The sequence below is a fragment of the Chiroxiphia lanceolata genome, chromosome 14, assembly GCF_009829145.1.
Source record: "Chiroxiphia lanceolata isolate bChiLan1 chromosome 14, bChiLan1.pri, whole genome shotgun sequence".
Classification (NCBI taxonomy): Eukaryota; Metazoa; Chordata; class Aves; order Passeriformes; family Pipridae; genus Chiroxiphia; species Chiroxiphia lanceolata.
In genome coordinates, this window is record NC_045650.1 from 18,246,289 (window position 1) to 18,265,957 (window position 19,669).

Sequence of the window (19,669 nt, forward strand, 5' to 3'; positions counted from 1 at the left end):
ATAGGTCTGTCCTTTCTGCAGTGCAGAGAAAACCCCGGGTCTCCAGGAGGTACCCTGGGCTCTGCACACTGGCAGAGCCCAGGGATGGCCATCGGTTTGCGAGAGCCAGGTGTGCACCAGTGCTCCTTTGGAGAGGTGCTGCCCGTGCCGTGCCTCTGCTCTGGCCGTGCGAAGAACAAAGCCTTTCCCAGCCCCAGCCTCCCGCTGGTTTTGGGGTGAGGGGCGCTGCCACCCCCTCCCCAGCAGAATCCCACCAGCGTCCAGACTTGTCAGCACCCCCGGGGCAGGCTGAGAGCCCTGCGAGTGCTTGGGCACGACCAGGGGCTGACCCGGGCCGGGGGCTGGCACGGCACGGACGCGATGGGGGGACGTTTCCATGGAGGAAAAGCCCTCGGGCGGGCAGCGAGGTGGGGCCGGGCGGCAGCCGGGGATGCGGGCACACCGTGCCGCGACCCTCCCAGCGCCGGCACCGAACCCGCTCCCGCGTCCGGCCCGCCCCCGGCCCCGCCCGCCCGCCGGCCCCCGCCGCACACGGGCGGAGCTGCGGGCGGCCCGCGGCGCTGCTGGAGCCGCGGCCGGGCCCGGGCCGCTCCATTCCGCCGTGCCGGGGACAGCGGGACCGGCCGCCGCGATGACCCTCAAGTCGGGGCGCAGCGCCGGCGGCGGCAGCAGCAGCATGAGGACGGCCCTGTCCGACCTCTACCTGGAGCACCTCCTGCAGAACCGGCCCAAGCCCGAGGTGAGCGGCCCGATGCGCCCCCGGCGCCCCGCGCCTCTGCCTCCCGCCGCCCCCATCCCCGCGCGGGGACCCCCGGCGGTCGCCCCTTCCCTGCGGGCCCTTAGCCCAGCACCCCGCGCCCAGCTCAGGCCCGGCGGGGATCCTCCGGGGGTCCCGCGCCTCCCCGTCCCTCCCGCACACGCGTGGCCCCAAGGCAGAGACCCCGCCGTGGGTATCCAGGTGCGTGCCCTGCGTGTGGCGTTGGTGGTCCCCAGCACCCCAGGAGCGGGGATGCTCGCTGGGGGACGCGGCGTGACACGGGGAATGGTCAGCCGGCGTGGCCGGCACACCGTAGCCAGGCAGGGAAAAAGGAGCCGGGTACAAGGGAGGAAGGCTCCAGCATCCTGCCACGGAAGAGATTGTGCTTGTTTTGCTGCAAAGTTGTGGCTGGTCTGAACTGGAACTGCCTGTCACATGAGCTGATTCAGCTGCTCAGAAACCTCCAGGTCCACAGCACGGGCTGGAGGAGGGTGGTGGGTCTCTGCCCCAGAGAAGAAGGATGCAACCAGCCTTTCTCACACCTACCCCGGCCAGGGAGTGAGCCGGTGGTTGCATGCACCCCACCTCCAACAGAAGGGGAGCAGGCTGCAACAGCCGTCTTGGTTCTGCTGGGAGGGCTCCTTCCTCAGCTGGTGTCATTTGGGGTAGCTTGGGTGCAGCCAGGAGAAGGTCAACAATTCCTGGTGCTAAACAGCTGGTGCTTTCTCCCAGCTTTGAGCAGGCATCCCTGTTGGAGCCATGGCATAATGTGCCTGGGCTGAGGTTTCCTTGCAGCTGTGGGGAGCCTCTGAGAGCAGGGAGGAAATTTCCCCAAAGTGCTGTCCTTGGCCCATCCTGTTGGACACTAAAGCATGCAAAAGAGGCTTGTCAGATCTGTCTCACACCAGTGGCTTGTCTGCTTTCTATGGTTCAACCTTGGCAGGGTGCTTTGAAAAAAAAAAAAATAGAAAAAAGAATTTAAAGCAAAGTGTCTGGACCAGGCAGCTGCTGAGAGGAGCTTTCCCATCCCTCTGCCTGCAAGATCCAAGCAGAGGGCCTGCCTGGCTGCAGGCAAAGCCAGGATAAATTGCCAGTGGCAGCAGGGTATGGAGAATGTCGGAGCTGCCCTACAGCTCACTGGTGTTGCAGTAGGGATAAAGACAGAGATGGTGAACTGAGATCTGCTTGAGGCCTCTTAAAAGGAGCTCCACAGGGCTGGCTCCCAACAGGGTACCATGTCCTGAGCTTGCTGGTTGCTCCCATGCTCCTCTCCATGCGTGCAGAGATGGTGCTGGCCCACTGTGGCTGAGGGCCCTCTGTGGGACACCAAGATATTGCCCAGCAGCAGCTCTTGGGAAGGGTGCTGGGTCTGTCTATCTGGCTGCTCCTTGTCTGGAGTCAAACAGGGCAACCAGAAGGTTTCTCTTCTCCATTTTCTCTGATAGAGCCACGTACTGGGAAGTGCCACCCTATGTTTCTTGAGTGGTGGCAGGACATGCAAAACATGGCAAGTGGAAGCCATGGTATTGCTAGGAAACAAGCCAAAGCCTCTTCTCTTGAACCTCACCTGCCTGCTTATCTTTTCCTTATCTCCTGATTGGCAAATACACACTTACCAAAAAGGTGTGGACTTTATTCCCAGCTGTGTCCCTGGTTGGCAGGGTGATCTTGGGCTTTTCCCCTTATCATCCGTGACTCAAATCCCCAGCTGTAAAATGGGCAGCAAATGTGACCTTTGGGAATCTGGTGGAGAAAAGAAGGGTACTTGTAGAGGGTGCTGAGCTTGAGGGTGCAGAGGGAACACTGCACTTCCCTCTGGGCAGCAGTTCCAACCAGCACCAACTCCAAAGCAGACTGAGGCCACGGTCCTCAGGGACCAAAGCGTGAATTAACCACAGGTAAAACTCACTTGGAAGCTGAGCTAAACTTCTGTCTATGATCAGTGAAGTGGGGAGGGCTGGTTCCAACTTCTTTATCTCAAATGTATTTTGTCAGGTTGCTGTCTGTAACAGCTACAGGGGAAAAGCTGTTTTGCAGGGCGTGTTCAGGAAGGTGGGGATGGAGTGGCTGGGCAGCTCCTCCTTCTGTCAGTGTTGTGGTTTCACTGACTGTCTCTTGGAGGTGACCGGTTTCACAAACACATCTGGAAGGCTGTCTCAGCCTTTCTGGTGAGAAGATGGTGCCTCAGCAAAATTTAATGTGCTCCCTTGAAAATCTGGCCCACCTCCATTGCAGCACTCTGTGATTTGGAGTCAGTGTGAGGGCATGCAGAGCTGGCACCTTCTGGCTGCCATGACTGTTTTGTATGCCTCTTATTTATCCATTCCCCTTCCTACAGAGACCTGTTGGTGTTGCCAGACCTTTTCCCAGTGTCAGCAATTTAATCCTGTTTGGTTTAAATGTTTGTGTTAGTTTGATTTTTTTTTTTAACCTCAGTCATATTACTAGAGGGGGTTTTAGATGAAGTTGTTCCTGTGGTTGTGCTGGCAGACCTGAGAAGTCAGTAGCTCCTGGCAGAATCAATTACTTCTAAATGTCCACGTGGCTGTTGCTCCCCAGCCTGCTGGAGCAACCCTAAAGCAACTCCTAAGCTCAATGTTTTTGCTACTTTGCTTTTTTTACCCATTGCTGTGGTTTTTTTAAGCTGTACTGAGACTGAGATGCACACATCTGCTGGGTGGTGGGGAGGCAAGTCTGGAGTACTGGAGGATGGGAGGAGAGATTGCTGGGTCAGGATATCTTTGCACCAAGCAGCGCCCCAACCTCCCTGCATGCATCCAGGGTGATTATAATGTGAGGGGTGATGATGGATGGAGGGAGCTGGGATTTTGTTGCTCACTGTGGACAGCAGAGCGTGTCTCCCTGCCAGCCAGGAGAGCAGTCCCAGAGAAACCTGGCTCCAGGGATCCTTCTTGTATCCCAGCTGCTCTGCTTTGAGGCCCTACTTGGCAAAGTCAGCATTACTTTTCCTCCACGTACTCGCCAGGCAGCCCTGTTATTCCAAGGCTACCTGGTACCAAGTCTCTTGGTTAGAGCATCAAGGAGAGCCCAGGAACCAAACCTCTGAACGTGCCCTTTGCACTACAGTGCTGCTTTCCCCAAGTGCTGCTTCAGCCTCCTGCAAACAAGCTGCCCAGTTAATGTTTGATTTGCCCATGGTGTGCAGCCTGGTGGAACCAGTGCAGCAGCAGGAGCAACCCTGGCAGACAGTGCTGACCCCACTGGGGGACAGGATGCCAAGCCTTGGGGTCCTCACCGCGTCCCCTGTTGGTAAAGGCTGCCCAAGGAACTGGAGCACTTCCCTCCACCTTGGGATACAGGGCAGAAATACGGGGTCTTAAAGAAAATGCAGGCAGGGAGCTGGGGTGCACCTTTTTGACCCACAGAGCTGGTGGCTCCTCTGTGCATTGCCACCTGGAGCAGGATTTGTGCAGGGTGCCAGCTGCAAGGCACACCTAGGGCTGCTTGGTGCTGGGCTGCCCAGCACCCCTATTGCACAGCCCAGCCCCCCCACATCCTTGCCCCAGGTCTGCCCCAAGGCTGGCCCAGCAGTGACTGAGCCTGAGGCTGTGGCCACAGAACCGGCTCTGAGCAGCACCCACGGATGTTTCCTGTGGAGCAATGCACAAGTAGCAGAGTCTGGCCAGCCACCAGCATCACTCAAAAGGCTCTTGAGGTCACAGACCATGCTGGGCCAAGTCAGCCAAGAGTGTGGCAGCTGCCAGGAGAGTGCAGGGTTGGAGATCCAGCCAGCCAGCTCATGTGCAGGGAGCATGAGAGCCACACAAGTCTCCTGATTCTGTTTGCTGAGTGCCCAACGTCAGGGCTGGAATCTGCCACTCTGTGGGTCCTCGATGTCCTCATCAACCAGGCATTTTCCCATCCCCATCCACTGGCTGCCCCATGCCATCAGCAGAAGCCCACACCCCCCCAGCGTGGTTCTGGGGCAGAGAGAGAGTTGCTGGAGGACCTTTTTGAGTTCAGAGCTGCCATCAGGTGACTGGTGACCATCCCCAGGCACAGCAGCAAGTCTCTGGTGACAAGGCTTGTTCTCAGGGAGTCACTAGGGTGACACTGATGCTGTGTCAGCATTGAGGGCTGGGTGTTTTCTCCAGCTCTCAGCAAAAAGCAAAGGTCGGGGCCAGGAGGCTCAGCTGACTGGGATGGTGGGGATGGGAACTCCCAGTGCTGGTGGCAGACTGTGCTGTGTCCTGGGTCACTGGGCTCTGCTGAGCCTAGAGGTTTGGAAACAGGAACTGCATGGTCTAAGACTTTCCGAAGGCATGACCAAGATAAGTGTGATCTGTGCTGACTCCAAACACCTCATGGGCACTTTGGCCTTGGGTAGGGTCAGAGAAGGTCCTTGTCCTCCTGTTCCTCCTTGCACATGCTGGCTTGACAGAGGTGGGACAGCTGGCAGAGAGCTGAGGGACAGCTCTAGGCACTCACACTGCTGGATCTGTTCCTCTGCCCTTTAAATGGTATGGCAGCAGTGTGCCCTGCTAGGGCTGGTGAGCCTGTCTGGGGGGCTGCAAGTTGCTCTTCCTTCCACCCCATGAGTCCTTGGCCTGGGTGCTGCTCTGGGCTGGGATTTAGCCTTCTTCTCCATATTTGAGCCACTGGCAGCAGGAGCTCATGTGGTTGTCTTTTTCCTCTGAGTGGGAGGTTGGTTGGCACTGTTAGAAGGAGTTGGCTTAAAAATAAATTACGTGTCTTCCCTATTGCTTCATCAAGGGCACACAGCTCCCTGAGCCCTTCCCACCCTGACCCAGCCCACCAGTGCCCTTTCATGGAGGCTATGACAGTGACTGTGCCTCCATGCTGGTTCCATCCCTCTCTGCCAGCACCTCTCCCACTGTCCTAGGTAGTTCTGACTCTGCTACCCCTTCCTTTGGCTCCCTCCCTGCTTTCTGCCCTTGCACAGAGCTGGATCATTGCCTCAGCCCAGCAGAATTCCAGCACATCTGTACCAAAGCTAATTTTGTTGTGGTTTAGTGCCGTGGCTGCAGCCCAGCAGCAGCTGCTCTTCACCTTGGTTACATCCACACAAACCTTCCCATGGCCTGACCAGATCTGTCTCCCCCCTTGGCAGGATGGGGCTGCAGCTTCTCCTCCACTCCAGGCTGGATGTCTGTGGTGGGTCAGAGTGAGCTGGGGCAGTGGGGTCAGGCTGCCATTCCCCAGCTCCTGGCATGGAGCCTCTGGCCTTGATGCTCAGTTGGCAAGTCAGGATGTGGTGGGTGAGGTGTTGGCTCTGCCTGGCTGGGCATGTCAAGCCATGGTGCTGATGCAGGACTGAAGCCAGTGAGGACCTTGCTAGGTGTCCCTGCAGGTTTGCTGGCCATGGCTCCCAGCTCAGGCACTGCTGGAAAGGGGGTGCAGGCTGCAAACTGGGCAGCAAGGCCAGCCAGGAGGGTTCCTTGTTTTACATGGTGGGTGTAAAACACCCACACTGCTGATGTGGGAATTTGAGCATGGTGACGGGGCGGGGAGAAGCTGCAGATGGGTTTTGCTGGGCCAGCACTGATTTGGGAGAGGCTTGAGGGAAGTCCACTGCACTTGGGGCCAAACAGGGACATCTGTAGCTGTGCAGAGACTTTGCCCAGCATGCCTGAGGGACTGAACAGGACTGACTGCCTCAGGCTTTCTCAGGCTGGGAGAGAGAAGCTCACTTGGCAGCGTCCCTGCTGTGTGGCAGGGTGGGTTTGGAGTTCTCTGCCTGGGACCCTGTGCACTCTCCACCTACCTTGGTGCCAGCACCTGCTGGAAACCAAGAACAGAGGTTTCCTTGTGACTGAAAGCCCCTGCTTAGCTTCCCAGTGCAAACCAGCATGAAAGGACCTGTAGTTGGGAGCTGGGAAGGGGAATGGGATGTTTCTGGCTGCCTTCAGTGCCTGAGTGTGTATGTGGCTCTGCACCATGTTGGTTGCCCATTGATGTAGATGAGGAAAGGTTGAACTTGTGAACTGAGCAGGAGCAAAGCCTGGCTCCAGTTCTCAGGGGTGAGTCCCAAACTGCTCTGTTCACTTGGGGAAGCTGTCCTGGGCTTTATGCTCTGCAACAAGCTGCTTGTGGGCCAAGTACTGCTGCGACACAAGGAATGTTTGTGACTCATTGCTTCAGAAGATGATCAGCTGTGGACCCTCCTGGCTTCTGCTACCTGTAGCTTTTCCAAAGTTTTCTTACCTCCTGCCTTTCCCAAGCTGGAAAACTGCAGATTAAACCCACATCCGCATCTTCAAGGGTGAAGCTCTTCTGCTCTTTTTCTTTTCTCGCTCTTCCTGTCCTCTCCTCCGGCCCATTCATCTCCTCCCCTGTGCCCCACGTGCGCCGCAGGCACCCGAACACAGCTTAGTGGCTCAGCCCTACAGCAGGGATGCAGCATTCCCAGGCTGCACTCAGGTGGAGCCCCCTAAACCGTGGTCTTTATTTTGCCCCGACAGGCCATGACTCAGTCCCCAAACGCCATGACCGAGGACATTTATACCAACGGCTCAGCCCTGGGCAGCCCCTCCCACGGCAGCAGCCGCGAGGTGCGGAAGATACGCCTTGTCCAGTTCGAGAAGGTCACGGAGGAGCCCATGGTGAGAACTGGCAAGATCCCAAAGCTTGATGGCCCCCAGGGGGGTGGAGGGGCAGGTTGAGCTGTGCCAGTGGGCTGGCCTTGTGGGAAGCAGATCACTGGAGACCTCAGCCACGCAAGAAAGGTGCTGGACGCTGCCACCGGCCCGGGGACCCGGAGTGAGCCCCGTCAGAGGGTGGTGATGCTTGTGCCAAGAGGAGCTGCAGCAGCATGAGCTGGCCAAGCAGGGTCTTCCCCCAGCCACTGTGCAACCCACCGTGGACATGGGCCTGGAGAGGACTTTACTGAGGGCTGGGGAGCTCTCCCCTGCAGCGAGCAGTCATGGATTTTCCTGTCTTCCAGGGAATCACCCTGAAGCAAAACGACAAGCAGAGCTGCATGGTGGCCAGGATCTTCCACGGGGGAATGATTCACAGACAAGGTAACAAGGCCTTCGTAGTAGCAGTGCATGGGGTGCACGTCTGCAGGTGGTTTCTTTCCATGTAGCCATAAGGCAGGTCCTCAGCACTGCTGGCTTTCCCCTGTGTCATGGACATCTGTGCCTGTTCCTCTGCTAGGGATGTGTCAGGAACTCACTGATCTCTCTGCATGGTTGTCATGTTAATATGCTGGAGACTTTGGGCATAAATAAGGGATTGGGGGAAGGGCTCTCCCAAAAAGGAACTGAAGACTGCCTGTCTCATGATGGGGTCACTGTAAGGAGAGATGGAAGCTCTTCCCATTCCTGAAGTGCACAGGTGGGATGGGCATGCTGTAGATTGGCTCTGCAGGCCAAAAGAAGGTGCCAAAAGAAATAAATAGGTGCTATTTTCTGGTTTTGGGTCTGGCCAAGGAGGAATAGAAATGAAATGTTCTCTGCTTAGAAAAGGCCTCTTTTCCAGCCTTGGATCCAAGTGGGAAGTCTGCGCATACTGCTGCCAAAGTATGACAGGAACCATTCCAATAACACTCCTGGAGCCTGATTTATAGCAGTATATCTGAGGCTGTAATCTGCCTGGGTATATAAACTGAAAACACACAGTCAGGAATGCTTGTGTTAAGGGCCCTGTGAGGAGGTTGTCATTGGCTTAGGTGAGGTACTTGGAGCTGGATTTGAGTAACTGAAGCAGGTGCTTTGACCAGTCTAAAACACTGAAGGACACAGTGGAAAGCTACCTGATGACCTTCAGGCTAGCTAAGTGTGTGTCTTGGGTGGAGGGGGAAGAATTCATTCCCCTTGCCCCTTAGTCCCATGTGCTTGGGTGACATGTGGCTCCAGAAGCACTGGCCAGGCAAACACTGCAGTGTCCTGGCCACAACTTGCCCAGGGGGTTGGAGGGCTGGTGGAGCTGTTCTGTTTGGGTTTGGTGAGCAGCTCTTGTCCCTTTTCTGCACTTTCATGTTTCTCACATTGCTGGCAGGCTCCCTTCACGTGGGTGATGAAATCATAGAAATCAATGGGCAGAGTGCGAGCAACCACTCAGTTGACCAGCTGCAGAAGATGCTGGTAGGTATTTGTGTTTGACAGGGCTGTTCCTGGGAAGGACCCCTTTGGCCTGCATGCTGTGAGCATTCACCCCCTCCTACATACCAGAGCCAACACACAGCTGCTTGCAGCTTTGTGATGTGGCAGAAACCACACTGCATGCAGCCTCGGTGGTGTCTGTGCTTGCTGCTCGTTTCTGCCCTTCTGAGAGCAGCAGCAGCGGTTGTTGGCTGGGTCCTTGACATGTGCTGATGTGTGTGGGGCTTGGAAAACCACCATGGAAGCCACCTCTGTTTGCCAAGGCTGGTGTGCAACTCCAGCCCAAGGCCTGGCTGCTCTTGCAGACCTGGGCCACACATGCATGTCACCTTGGTGCCATTTGCCTGCTGCTGAGGTCGTGGTGATCCTGCCAGGCCCTTGCTAGAGACAGCTTTGGACAGGGCCTCAGGCTTGCCTTGGGTTCACACAGGGGCCATCCCGATCCATGCCCAACATGTGGGACCTGGTTGGAGGGAGGTGGTGGTGGTGCTGAGGACACCCACCAGCAGCCCAAGCAGGAGGCCTGGCCCTGCTGCAGTGCCACAGTCCTCTCCTGTCTGATGGCAGGATGTCCCTGCTCCAGACATTGGGACCAAGGAGGAGTTTATCTTTTCCTCTCAAGAAGGGAGGCTGGCCCAGGAGGCCCCTCCAAGCCTCCACATTTGATTATCTCCATGGGGCCATGCAGGTCTTGTGACACATATGAGGCAACAATGCCTGTGGCAGGCAAGAGAGTACTGTGCCTTTAATGTCACCAGAAGGGCCAGAGCAAGAGGCCAGCACGGAGGGAACAGATGGAGGGGACCTGGTGGAACCAGCCTCTGTCCCAGGCTCCTCACTGGGGCAGCCAGACCAGAGCTGGTGCAGATCTCCCTGTTCATTCTGGTGGTGCTTAGCAGTGCCCACAGCCAGACCCTTGTGGAGGTGCTGGTGTCACTCCATGGGAATGGGATAAGTATGGCAAAGCTGTGCTGCCACAGCTCTTAGCCCAGCCCCAGCAGAGCTATTCCTAACCAGGCTGTGGTGTCCCCCAGCATCACAGCATGGCAGGGAGCACCCAGGAGCCTTGCCTTTGCAGGTCCTGGCACTCAGCACCTCCCTGCACAGGTTGGTGCTGTTGAGCTGTCTCCAGACACCACCTCCAACTCTTCTTTCTCCCCTTCCTTTGTTCACTAGAAAGAAACCAAGGGGATGGTCTCATTAAAAGTCATTCCCAACCAACAAAGCCGCCTCCCTGCTCTCCAGGTAAGTGCAGCCTCCAGAGCCGTGGGCAGTGCTGGGACACAGGGTGGGGCAGGGTGGGACCAGTGCTGGGGAGGGAGCTGTGCAGAGCCACGGCTACCAGGACACGGGGATGGCTGCCTTGTCAGCTTGAATGAGCTGCTGGAAGCTTAAGGGACGTATTCTGTGCTTACATTGCTATGAAGGAACAGATTTTGGCCCTGTGTGGGTGTATTTACCCAATGTGCATGTAGAAACATGGGCCTGGGATGCAGTGTGCAGTGTTTGGGGATGGGAGAGCAGCAGCAGGTGCACACCAGGGAGCACGTGAGAGTCTCCTCCAAAGCCATGACTGTTAGAGCCGCGTCCCTGTGACAAGGGGGACACAGCAGCCCCTCCAGGGGCAGCACCAGGCCCTTTGCTCCCTGCTGCCACAGCCCCAGGAGAGTGTTGTGGGCCCGGATGCCTCCAGCAGGTCTGTGCACAGTGAGTGGGAGGCAGGAAGCAGTGGGGGGAAGGAAAGCAGCTCCTTGCACCTGCTGGGCTGGGGGCTGTGCTGTGGCAGGGGACAGACAATTGCCTGGCTTTGGCTTTGAAGTCCTGCTGTGGCTGAAATAGAGTAGTGGGGAGGGCTGGGTCCTCTGCTGAGACTCCAGTGCATGGTAGCTGGGATGCTGTCCTGTCTCTGGGTGCAGGAGCCAACCCCAGTGCAGCCCCATCATGGACAGGCAGGAGTGGGAGAGGAGTGTGAGCTGGGTGGTGCTGGGATGGGCTGAGGGAACCCATGTCATTCTTTACCCAGAGAGGCTGAAGTTTCTGAAAGCGGTGGCAAGTAAAAATTCTGTTTCTTGCTCAGCCCATGCTGTCCCCAGTCCAGCTCAACCAGCCTTGCACATGTGTTTATTAAACACTGGCCCCTGTCTTCCCTTCCCTGCTGTCCATCTGCCCTCTCTGGACTGAGCCAGCCAGCTCCAGTTGGCCAGGGCAACTCAGTGCCAGGGGAAAAGCTATTTCTGAGAAAAAGCACACAGTTGCTGGCTCACCTGAAGGCTGGCCTGACTCTGTCTGTCTTGGGGTACCAGTGGGGAGCAGAGAGCTCCAGGCAGGTGCCTGGACAGTCCTTGTGTGTTTGTGTGGATGAGCAGTTTCCTGGTGCCAGGGAGTGCTTGCAAAGCAAGCATCAGTCCTCATCTTGAGAGGAGATTCCACTCTTATTGTTTTCCATTGTGAGAGATCTCATGCCACAGCTTGATCCATATGCTCTCTCCTGACAGTGAAAAGGAACCATTGTGTTGTGATGGCTCTGTGCCTCCAGAGGCACTGCTGCAGGACGATATACTGTGGGAAATCGTTTTAGTGTGGAACAAGGACAGCATGGTCTACTCTACCCGGGGAGGAGGACTTTCCAGGCCTTGCCTGTGACATCTGAGGACAGGACTGGCATCACTCCATGTGATACCCTTTGTCCCCTTGCTACACGCTGTGTTTCTGGGATAAATAACTTGCTAGGGTTGTGCTCGGGGTTCCCTAAACCCTGCCTTTCACTCCTCATCTGCCATACCCTGCCTGGCTTTGCCCCAACCCTAGTCCTGAGACAGTCCTGATCTTCCTGGGTGTGCTGACCAGAGACAAATTGCTGCTGCAGCAGCATTTCACTCAAGAAACAACTCATCCAGGCACCAAAGAGCAAGGGGCAATGCAGAACACACGGGGGACATGTATGGTTTGCCCTTCTCGTGGGGTAGGTGACCCTCACCTATTCTGCTGCTCTCTGAGACTGTTCTTCCCCAACAGCCTCCCTGGAAAACAATGTCCATGTGTGAAAACCACATACCATTTTTCTCCTGACCTTGCAAAGATGCTTGGAGGCAGCAAGAGCCCAGGGATGTCTGTCTGCCTGCTGGCTTCAGGGGGGCTTGAGGCCAGAGGAAGGCAGTGGGGTGGGGTGCCCCAATGGGAGTAGGAGCTGCAGGTTTGCTCCCAAAGAGCTGAGCAAGCAGAAGGGACAGGGAAAGTCTCACTTTCTCACACCTTCTTGGTCCCCAGGGCTTCCCTCAGGAGGGTGCATGGTGGCCTGGGAAGCAGCAACAGCTTGTTTCCAGTTGTAGCTGTGATGAATGTAACTTTGCAAGAGTAGCTGATGCTGAAGGGACCGGGACAGATCAAGGCAGGGATGGATTCAGCACTGCAGCTTTGGCTCCCTGAAGGCCTCATGGCACACAGGGAGTGCCCAGTTCTGGGAAAAGGCCAGCACAGAGCAGCTGGGGATTGAGCCATGGCCTTCCCAGGGGTCCCCAGGACATCATATTGCAGGGTGCACCGTTGTGATGTCTCCTCTGTGCTCGCCCCACTGCAGACCCCAGTTGTGCACCGTGGCTCCTCTGCAGCTGGCTCAGCTCACCAGCACTGTGCAGCACCCGGGGCACTGCAGGGAGGCTCCATGGCAGGGTTTGAACACCAGCTGTGGACATGTAGGCCTGCCTAGAGCCCTGTCACCGCCTCCCAGTAGGGCCAAGATACCATCCTTCTCCCTCCCTCATCTACCCCCCAGCACATCTCACTGCAATTCTGTGCCCAAGAGCTTCCTTCAAAGCTTTGTGCTTCTCCTTTCTCCCCACCCAGCCTTGTGGGGCCTGGGAAGCAGCAGGGGCTGTGATCCCTCCTAGAGCAGGGACCTTGTACCTGGAGCCATCTCTGCAGTCACTGTTGGGGAGTGCAAGGTGGAGGCAGGAGCTGGACACGACCAAATTCAGGGCCATGCTGACTCTGGCCTGCTCTCTTTTTTGCAGATGTTCATGAGGGCACAGTTTGACTACGACCCCAAAAAAGACAACCTGATCCCCTGCAAGGAAGCAGGACTGAAGTTTCAGATCGGTGACGTGATTCAGATCATAAACAAGGATGACAGCAACTGGTGGCAGGGCCGGGTGGAGGGCTCCTGCACCGAGTCAGCAGGACTCATCCCTTCTCCAGAGCTGCAGGAGTGGTAGGTGCCTGGATTTGACCAGAAGGGCTGGATTTGGGAGTGGAGGTGGGAACAGTGACCATGTGCTATCAGGAGTTTGACTGTGCTGGGTAACACCAGTGTCACTGCTGGGACAAGGAGGCAGATGTCCCCTTCATCTGCTGCAGGGTGAGCCTTTGCCTGTCCCAGCAGCTGACCTGCTCCTCTAGCCTTTGCATGTCTGAGGGACAGTCCTGCTGCTTCCCCAGGGCTGGGGTTACAGCTGGGCCATGGGGGTGTCTCCTCTCTTGGCAGGCGCGTGGCGAGCGTCACCCAGCCCAGTCAGAGTGAATCCCCAAGCTGTAGCCCCTTTGGGAAGAAGAAGAAGTGCAAAGATAAATACCTGGCCAAGCACAGCTCAAGTAAGTGTGAGCAGGGCAATGGGCTCCATCCCCAGCCCTGGGAGATGGCATCACTCCTGCCTCTGTCCTCTGTAGGAGTCAACCAAACAGCCCAGCTGTCTTGGCAGTAGAACCTTGGAAGGATACCCCACAGCTGTCAGCTTTTTTGAGTCCATTCCTTAGTTTTCATGCCCCTCAGGTGGCTACAGCTGTGTCCCCATGTAGGCCACCAGGCCAGGGCTGGCTCAGCACCAAGCTCCCGTGCTTTCCTGTGTTTACAATCCCTGGCACTCCTGGCTTTGTGAGGTCAGGCTCCCGGGCCTCAAACACCACAGCCTGCTGAACACAGGGCAGGCAGTGGCCGTGCTGCTGCTCAGCTGCCAAATTGTATCCCTGGTGGGGTAGGGAACTGACCCTGAGTCACCCATGCAAATGCCCTGAGCTGGCAAAGGTGGGTGCCTGAGGACATGCTGGCTCCTAGCCCGGTCTGCAGCTCCAACCAGCCACAAACAAGGCTGTAAATCACCAAGATAAATAAAGCTTCCCCAGCAACAAGCTCCCTGCAGCATCCTGCTGCCTCTCCACCCCGCTCCCAGGTCCTGCTGTCCTGAGCAAAAGCAGCCCTGGCTTCTTCTTCAGCAGCTGCTGGTCCAGCTCCCCAGTGCCCACTCTGCCCCTCACATGGTGCTTGCTGTTGAGGCTGCTGCCTTTTCCCCAAGCAGCCAAACATGGATGAGCTCCCAGCCCAATCCTGACCACTCTGTCCATTCTGCCCAAGGACCTGGCTTTGGTCTGACATGCACAAGGTCCTGCTCCTGTGGCCAACCCAGCTCTGACCGTTCCATGTCTTGTTTCTCCTCCCTCCCAGTTTTTGACCAGCTGGATGTTGTTTCATATGAGGAGGTGGTGAGGCTGCCTGCCTTCAAGAGGAAGACTCTGGTGCTCATTGGTAGGTCCTGTCCCAGGCATCCTCTGCAGCACAGGGGCTGTGTGGTGGGTCCCAGGGGAACCAGGGGCTGGGGCAGCATGGCCCTTCAAAACCTAGTGAGGTCTGGGGAGCATTTCTGCCTGCAGCTGACCTCCTCCATGCAGCACTGTGCATGGTCTGGCATCTGCACTGCAATGCTGAGGTGGAGTTAATTCAGGCGTTTGCAGCTCCTACGCATCTTCATGGAAAATCTTTATTAAAAGCAGCTCTGGTCTGCACAGCTGCACCAAAACAAGGACTCCCACGCTGCAGGGACTGAGCTCTTGGTGGTGGACTCCCCAGGCATGGGCAGCCCACCATGTACAGCTGTGCTGGCTGTTCAGTGGGCAGCAGCCCTGCCTCCAGCTGGGGCTGGAGGTGAGCATCCCCGGGGCAGGGAGAGCCTCTTCCAGGGCTGGAAGACACCACAGACCAGCTTAGAAAGCACATTCTGGGCCCAGGCCACACTGTGCACCTTTCCTCAGAGCCAGAGCTGTGGAGGCTGCTCTGAGCCCATCTCCAGTGTCCGTCTCTCTGTCCATCCAGGGGCCAGTGGCGTGGGCCGTAGCCACATCAAGAACGCTCTGCTCAGCAACAACCCGGACAAGTTCATGTATCCACCCCCATGTAAGTACCCAGGGCACAGCACAGGATGCATATCCTCTCACCTCTTTGATCCAGGACCTTCTGACAGCAGATGGGAGGTGGGAGATAATTCTCCAGCACCACCAAGCCCCTGAAGTCAGGGGGCCCCACATGGGGCACTGCAGGGCTGCTGCCACCCACTCTACTGAGACACCTCAGTCAGTCTTCTCATCTCAGTGTCTGTCCTTGGGCTGGCTGAGTTCCATTCTTGTCCCAAGTAGTAAAAAGGGATTAGTACAGCCTACTCTTGAGGCATGCAGGGCCTCCATGCCTGCTCCACTCTGTCCCCTAGTCCTTCTGGGAGCCAGCACTCACCTCTCCCTCCCTCCCCAGACACCACGCGCCCCCAGAAGAAGAATGAGGTGGATGGGAAGGACTACTACTTTGTCTCCACTGAGGAGATGACCCGGGACATCTCAGCCAATGAGTTCTTGGAGTTTGGAAGCTACCAGGGAAACATGTTCGGCACCAAGTTTGAAACAGTGCACAAGATCCACCAGCAGGACAAAGTCGCTATTTTGGACATTGAGCCCCAGGTACGGAGCAGGGGAAGGGGGGGGCAGGACAGGGGCTGCCACAAATGGAACTCCCTTTGTGCTGGCTGTGACCATCCCTGCCTTCCCTGGTGCACTGTCCACCTGCCCTTCCCAAAGGAAAAAGCCAGCGAGTCCTGGGGTGGCATTTCCATTCCCACAGAGGGCATTCACTGGCTGTGACACACACCTGGCTGTGACAGCAGGGCCACAGCCAGGCTGGTGTGGGCAGCATGGGGAGTGGGGGACAGCAGCCTTGGCTGTGCTTGCTCCCACACTGGGGAAGGGCACACCCTGGTAACTACACCCCTCTCTCCACAGACCCTCAAGATCGTGCGCACAGCCGAGCTCTCCCCGTTCATTGTCTTCATTGCCCCAACAGACAAGGCAGAGGAGGTGAGTGGCAGAGGGTGCCAAGACTGTCCCCCTCCTGTCCCCCTCCAGCCCGCTGCTACAACCCAGGGCTCTCCCTGCTCCACATCAGATCCTTCCTGTCTGCTTAGATTTTGGTGGTCCAGGAGAACTCAGACCTGAGAAATAGGAATTCCTGCAGCTATAGACTCCCTGTCTCTGACTGACACCCCCCAGCAACCATCACCCCTACAGCATAATCAGCCTCTAACACTTGGTGGGGAGCACAGCCCAGCACCAGGGACAGGATGATTTATCCTGCCATCAGCTATGCAAATGGACACACAAACAAGGGCTGCTTTCATTCTTTGCCTCATTAAGATGCTGATCTCTTTAACGTTAGGATGAAAGCAACAATGATACCGCAGTTAACTCACTCAGTGCCAAGCACGAGGCTGGAAGTCACAGGCTACCACTTCCCAGGAAGCCCCTTGGATGCAGGGAGCAGTGCTGCCTACCCTGCCCAGCCTGGCAGGGAGGTGGGAAGTGATGGGACAATGGAAACCTAGAGCTGTGCTCCTCCTGGACTCACAGGCAGCCAAGGCCACCTATCCCAACCTATTAAATTTGGGTTCCTAAAGCTTAAGGTACGGGTTACAGGGAGGGTGTTTAAGCATCCTTCAGAACAAGGATTGTGCAGGTATTTGGAGGCACATCAACTTGCAGAGGGTTGCACAGCCAGATGCAGCAGGAAGAGGGGAAAGGTGGGCAAGTCTCAGAGCAGAGAGGGCCTGCTGTCCCCACCTCGTGCTGTCACCCACCGCTGCCTCCAGCCAGAGGAATTACATCCTGCTGCAGTAGGCAGGGCCAGCCCTGCTGCCAGGCACTATTTATAACCCTGCAGCTCGGCTCACTCTTACCAGAGGGATGAAGCAGCGTTAATGTGACCCAGGAGAGCTCACATGACCAGGCAAACTGCTCGTTGCTCTCCCCTCTCCACCCCCAAGAGCTTCCAGCTTCATCCATAACATAGAAAAAATTAATTTTCTAAGAATAGATAAATATTTTCAGTAACTCTTTCAAGATGAAAGTAGCTAAGCAGTTATCTCCTTTTTTTTCCCCCCTGGGGTAATTGTTAATTACATTTAAAGTTTGTCAGTGTTGAACTGAACACCTTCAAGACAGAAACCTGCTGTGCCTTCAGGGAAGGTGTGGTATTGCAAATATTACATCTGTAATATGGTTTTAGTGCTGACCACTGAAGGTGTCAGTGCTGTGATTCATACCAAAGTGGCCTAACAGAAAAGGGAAAGACATTGACTTGGTCTGATTTAGGTCTATTAGTATCTGTTGAGGTCCTTTTAATCTATTAATAATAATTATGTACTAGATATAGTAATTAATAATATAATCTAATATTATGTTTAGGTCTATTAATATCTGTCTAGGTCTATTTAATATATTAATGCATACAATTATATAATAGATATATCATAATTAATATTATAATCTAATAATATCTGTTTAGGTCTATTAATATCTGCACACAGCAGAGCTCAAGGAGCACTGCACCCCAAGCTCTCCCTCTGCTCCCCAGGCACAGAAGCTGCCTGCCTTTCAAGACCCATTAGGGAAATATGTAGAAATTGCCTGGAATTCATTGTTGGGGGCAGAGCTGCCTGCAGGGGTACACCCCTGGGATGCCCCTGCTATCCAGGCAGGAGGGGGCAGGCAGCTTTGCTTTTACTATCAAAATAAAGCACTAAAAACCAGCCAAAACCAGTAGAGAGAGGCTGGTAAAGCTCTGGCAGCTGGTGCTGTTCTGGTGAAAAGCCAGTGGGAAGGGAACATCCTGCAGGGATTCTGCCTCCAACCCAGCCTGAGGCCTTGAGCTGGCTACACTGCCCAGCACAGCCCTGAGCACCCTGCTGCTCCTGAATTCTCCCTGGCAGCTGCCACAGAACGTTTTAAAGGTAAACAGGAGACCAAGCAGGTCTGGCCTCGCTCCAGCAGGTGACCTGATGCTCCCAGCGTTGCACGGGAGTCCAGCCAGAGAAACTCAGAGATCCTGGCCTGTCAGACGAGCTGCAACAATGCTCTGTGCTCTGGTACTTCCCAACCACTGGAGCTGTTTTGGTGGGGGTTTCCTGGCTGGGGTGGGCTGTGAAATTCCTCTCCTGTTTCTTGCAGTCCGAGGCTCTGCAGCAGCTCCGGAAGGACTCGGAGAGCATCCGGAGCCGGTACGCACACTACTTCGACCTCTCCCTGGTCAACAACGGGGTGGAAGAAAGCCTCCAGCTGCTGCAGGAAGCCTTTGAGCAGGCCTGCAGCTCTCCACAGTGGGTGCCTGTCTCCTGGGTCTACTGAGAGGGCATCCAGCCCCATCCGCTTCCCATCAACCATCCTGCAGCCATGGGGAGAACCCTCCTCTGCTTCCCCTGGTCCACACACAGCCCAGCACAACTCCCTTCCTCTGCTGCTCCATGGACATCGTCTCAATTGGTTGACACACACACACACAGAGGGTGCCCACATCTCCTCTCCTGGGGGAAGGAACGCAGGACAGGGGCTGCCTGGGGGACAGCCACCTCCCATGGCACTGCAGGGTAAGTCAGTGGCTACAGCAGAGCCCAGGGCATCCTGTTAGCTCAGAGCACAGCTCCCTGCCTCACCAGGCAAGGGAAAGCACAGTCCTGCTGTAGCACCCACCTGATCTTCTCTGCACCAGTCCCAAGGGAAGTGGCAGGACAGGGGCTTTCCAGGCAGATGTCTTCTGACATTGCAGGAGTGCACACAAACAACCCAGACCCCTGCCTGGTGTCCATGAGGCTTCAAGGAAGCCCCACAGCTTAGGAGGCCTCACACAGACCACCTACAGCCAAGGGTTTCCTCTCACAAACAGGGAAGAGTAGAAAAAGGCAGGCATGGATTTGATGGATGTGGCATGGAACACCCACCCCCAGACAGGCCTCACCCTGCGTTCCAAGGTTGGGGTTTTCTGATTCACCCTGTGCAACCATAGGTGTAAAAACTCACTGTATTGAAATTCTCACCGTGCAGCTTGGATTGTTACAGCCTGGCCAGAGAAACTCAGCAGCAGCTGAGCAAGTCCCACAGACCAAACCCCAGAGGGACTGTTCAATGGGTAAATTACATCCAGCCACAAGTATCTGTTGCATGCAGTAGAAAAGTCTCTACAAAGATCATCCAGGCATGTTTTCCAGTGTAGGGTGTCTCGCACTCTGTATGCAAACATGAAAGCCATCCTCACCACGGGGTTCCTCCTGCAGGAGTGCACTGATGCACCAGCCCCCCCCCCCCCCCCACCTCTGGGAAGTATCACTGTGCCTCCTGGGCAAACCACAGCCATCATGTAGGTGAAAATCTCATTTGTGTGTTCAGTCAGCTATAGGGGCAAGGGGAAGGTGGTTAAAAAGTCTTGTGCAATTTTTTTTTTTTTTAAGAATGCCAAAAATAAAATCTATGTGCAATAGGGACCTTTGTTCTGATCCACTGCAGGGAAACAATGAGCAGCAATAAATGTGCGCTGAAACATTGCCATGGCTGGTGTTTTACCTCTTAGGCTGGGCACCTGCTCATGGCTGGAGCTCTGTTCCCACCTCCCTGACCCTAAAACACACTCAAGATGAGGCAGGCCAGGACCAAACTGTTCCTCCAGGCACCATGAGACCTCTCCAGCAGCTTCACAGCTCCACAGGCAAAGGAACAGAGAGAACACCCAGCTTCCAGGTACGTGCCCCAG

The 19,669-nt window shown here is 55.9% G+C and overlaps 1 protein-coding gene across 1 annotated transcript; it reads left to right on the top strand.

Moving 5' to 3' along the window:
• The first annotated feature begins 598 nt into the window (after positions 1–598).
• Positions 599–19,463, top strand: MPP1 (membrane palmitoylated protein 1). Its single transcript, XM_032701845.1, has 12 exons — positions 599–739; positions 7,201–7,341; positions 7,683–7,761; positions 8,741–8,826; positions 10,021–10,089; positions 12,855–13,051; positions 13,325–13,431; positions 14,279–14,359; positions 14,924–15,004; positions 15,356–15,558; positions 15,877–15,951; positions 18,097–19,463. The coding sequence occupies exons 1-12, from the start codon at positions 632–634 to the stop codon at positions 18,271–18,273; spliced, it is 1,404 nt and encodes a 467-aa protein (XP_032557736.1). The 5' UTR covers positions 599–631; the 3' UTR covers positions 18,274–19,463.
• Positions 19,464–19,669: the final 206 nt, after the last annotated feature.

Bases quoted from the DNA above. Each gene is read 5' to 3' on its own strand.
- MPP1 (XM_032701845.1), top strand. From the start codon at position 632: ATGACCCTCAAGTCGGGGCGCAGCGCCGGCGGCGGCAGCAGCAGCATG. The intron at 7,342-7,682 runs GTGAGAACTGGC...CCTGTCTTCCAG, and splicing joins AGGTCACGGAGGAGCCCATG to GGAATCACCCTGAAGCAAAA. The intron at 8,827-10,020 runs GTAGGTATTTGT...TTTGTTCACTAG, and splicing joins ACCAGCTGCAGAAGATGCTG to AAAGAAACCAAGGGGATGGT.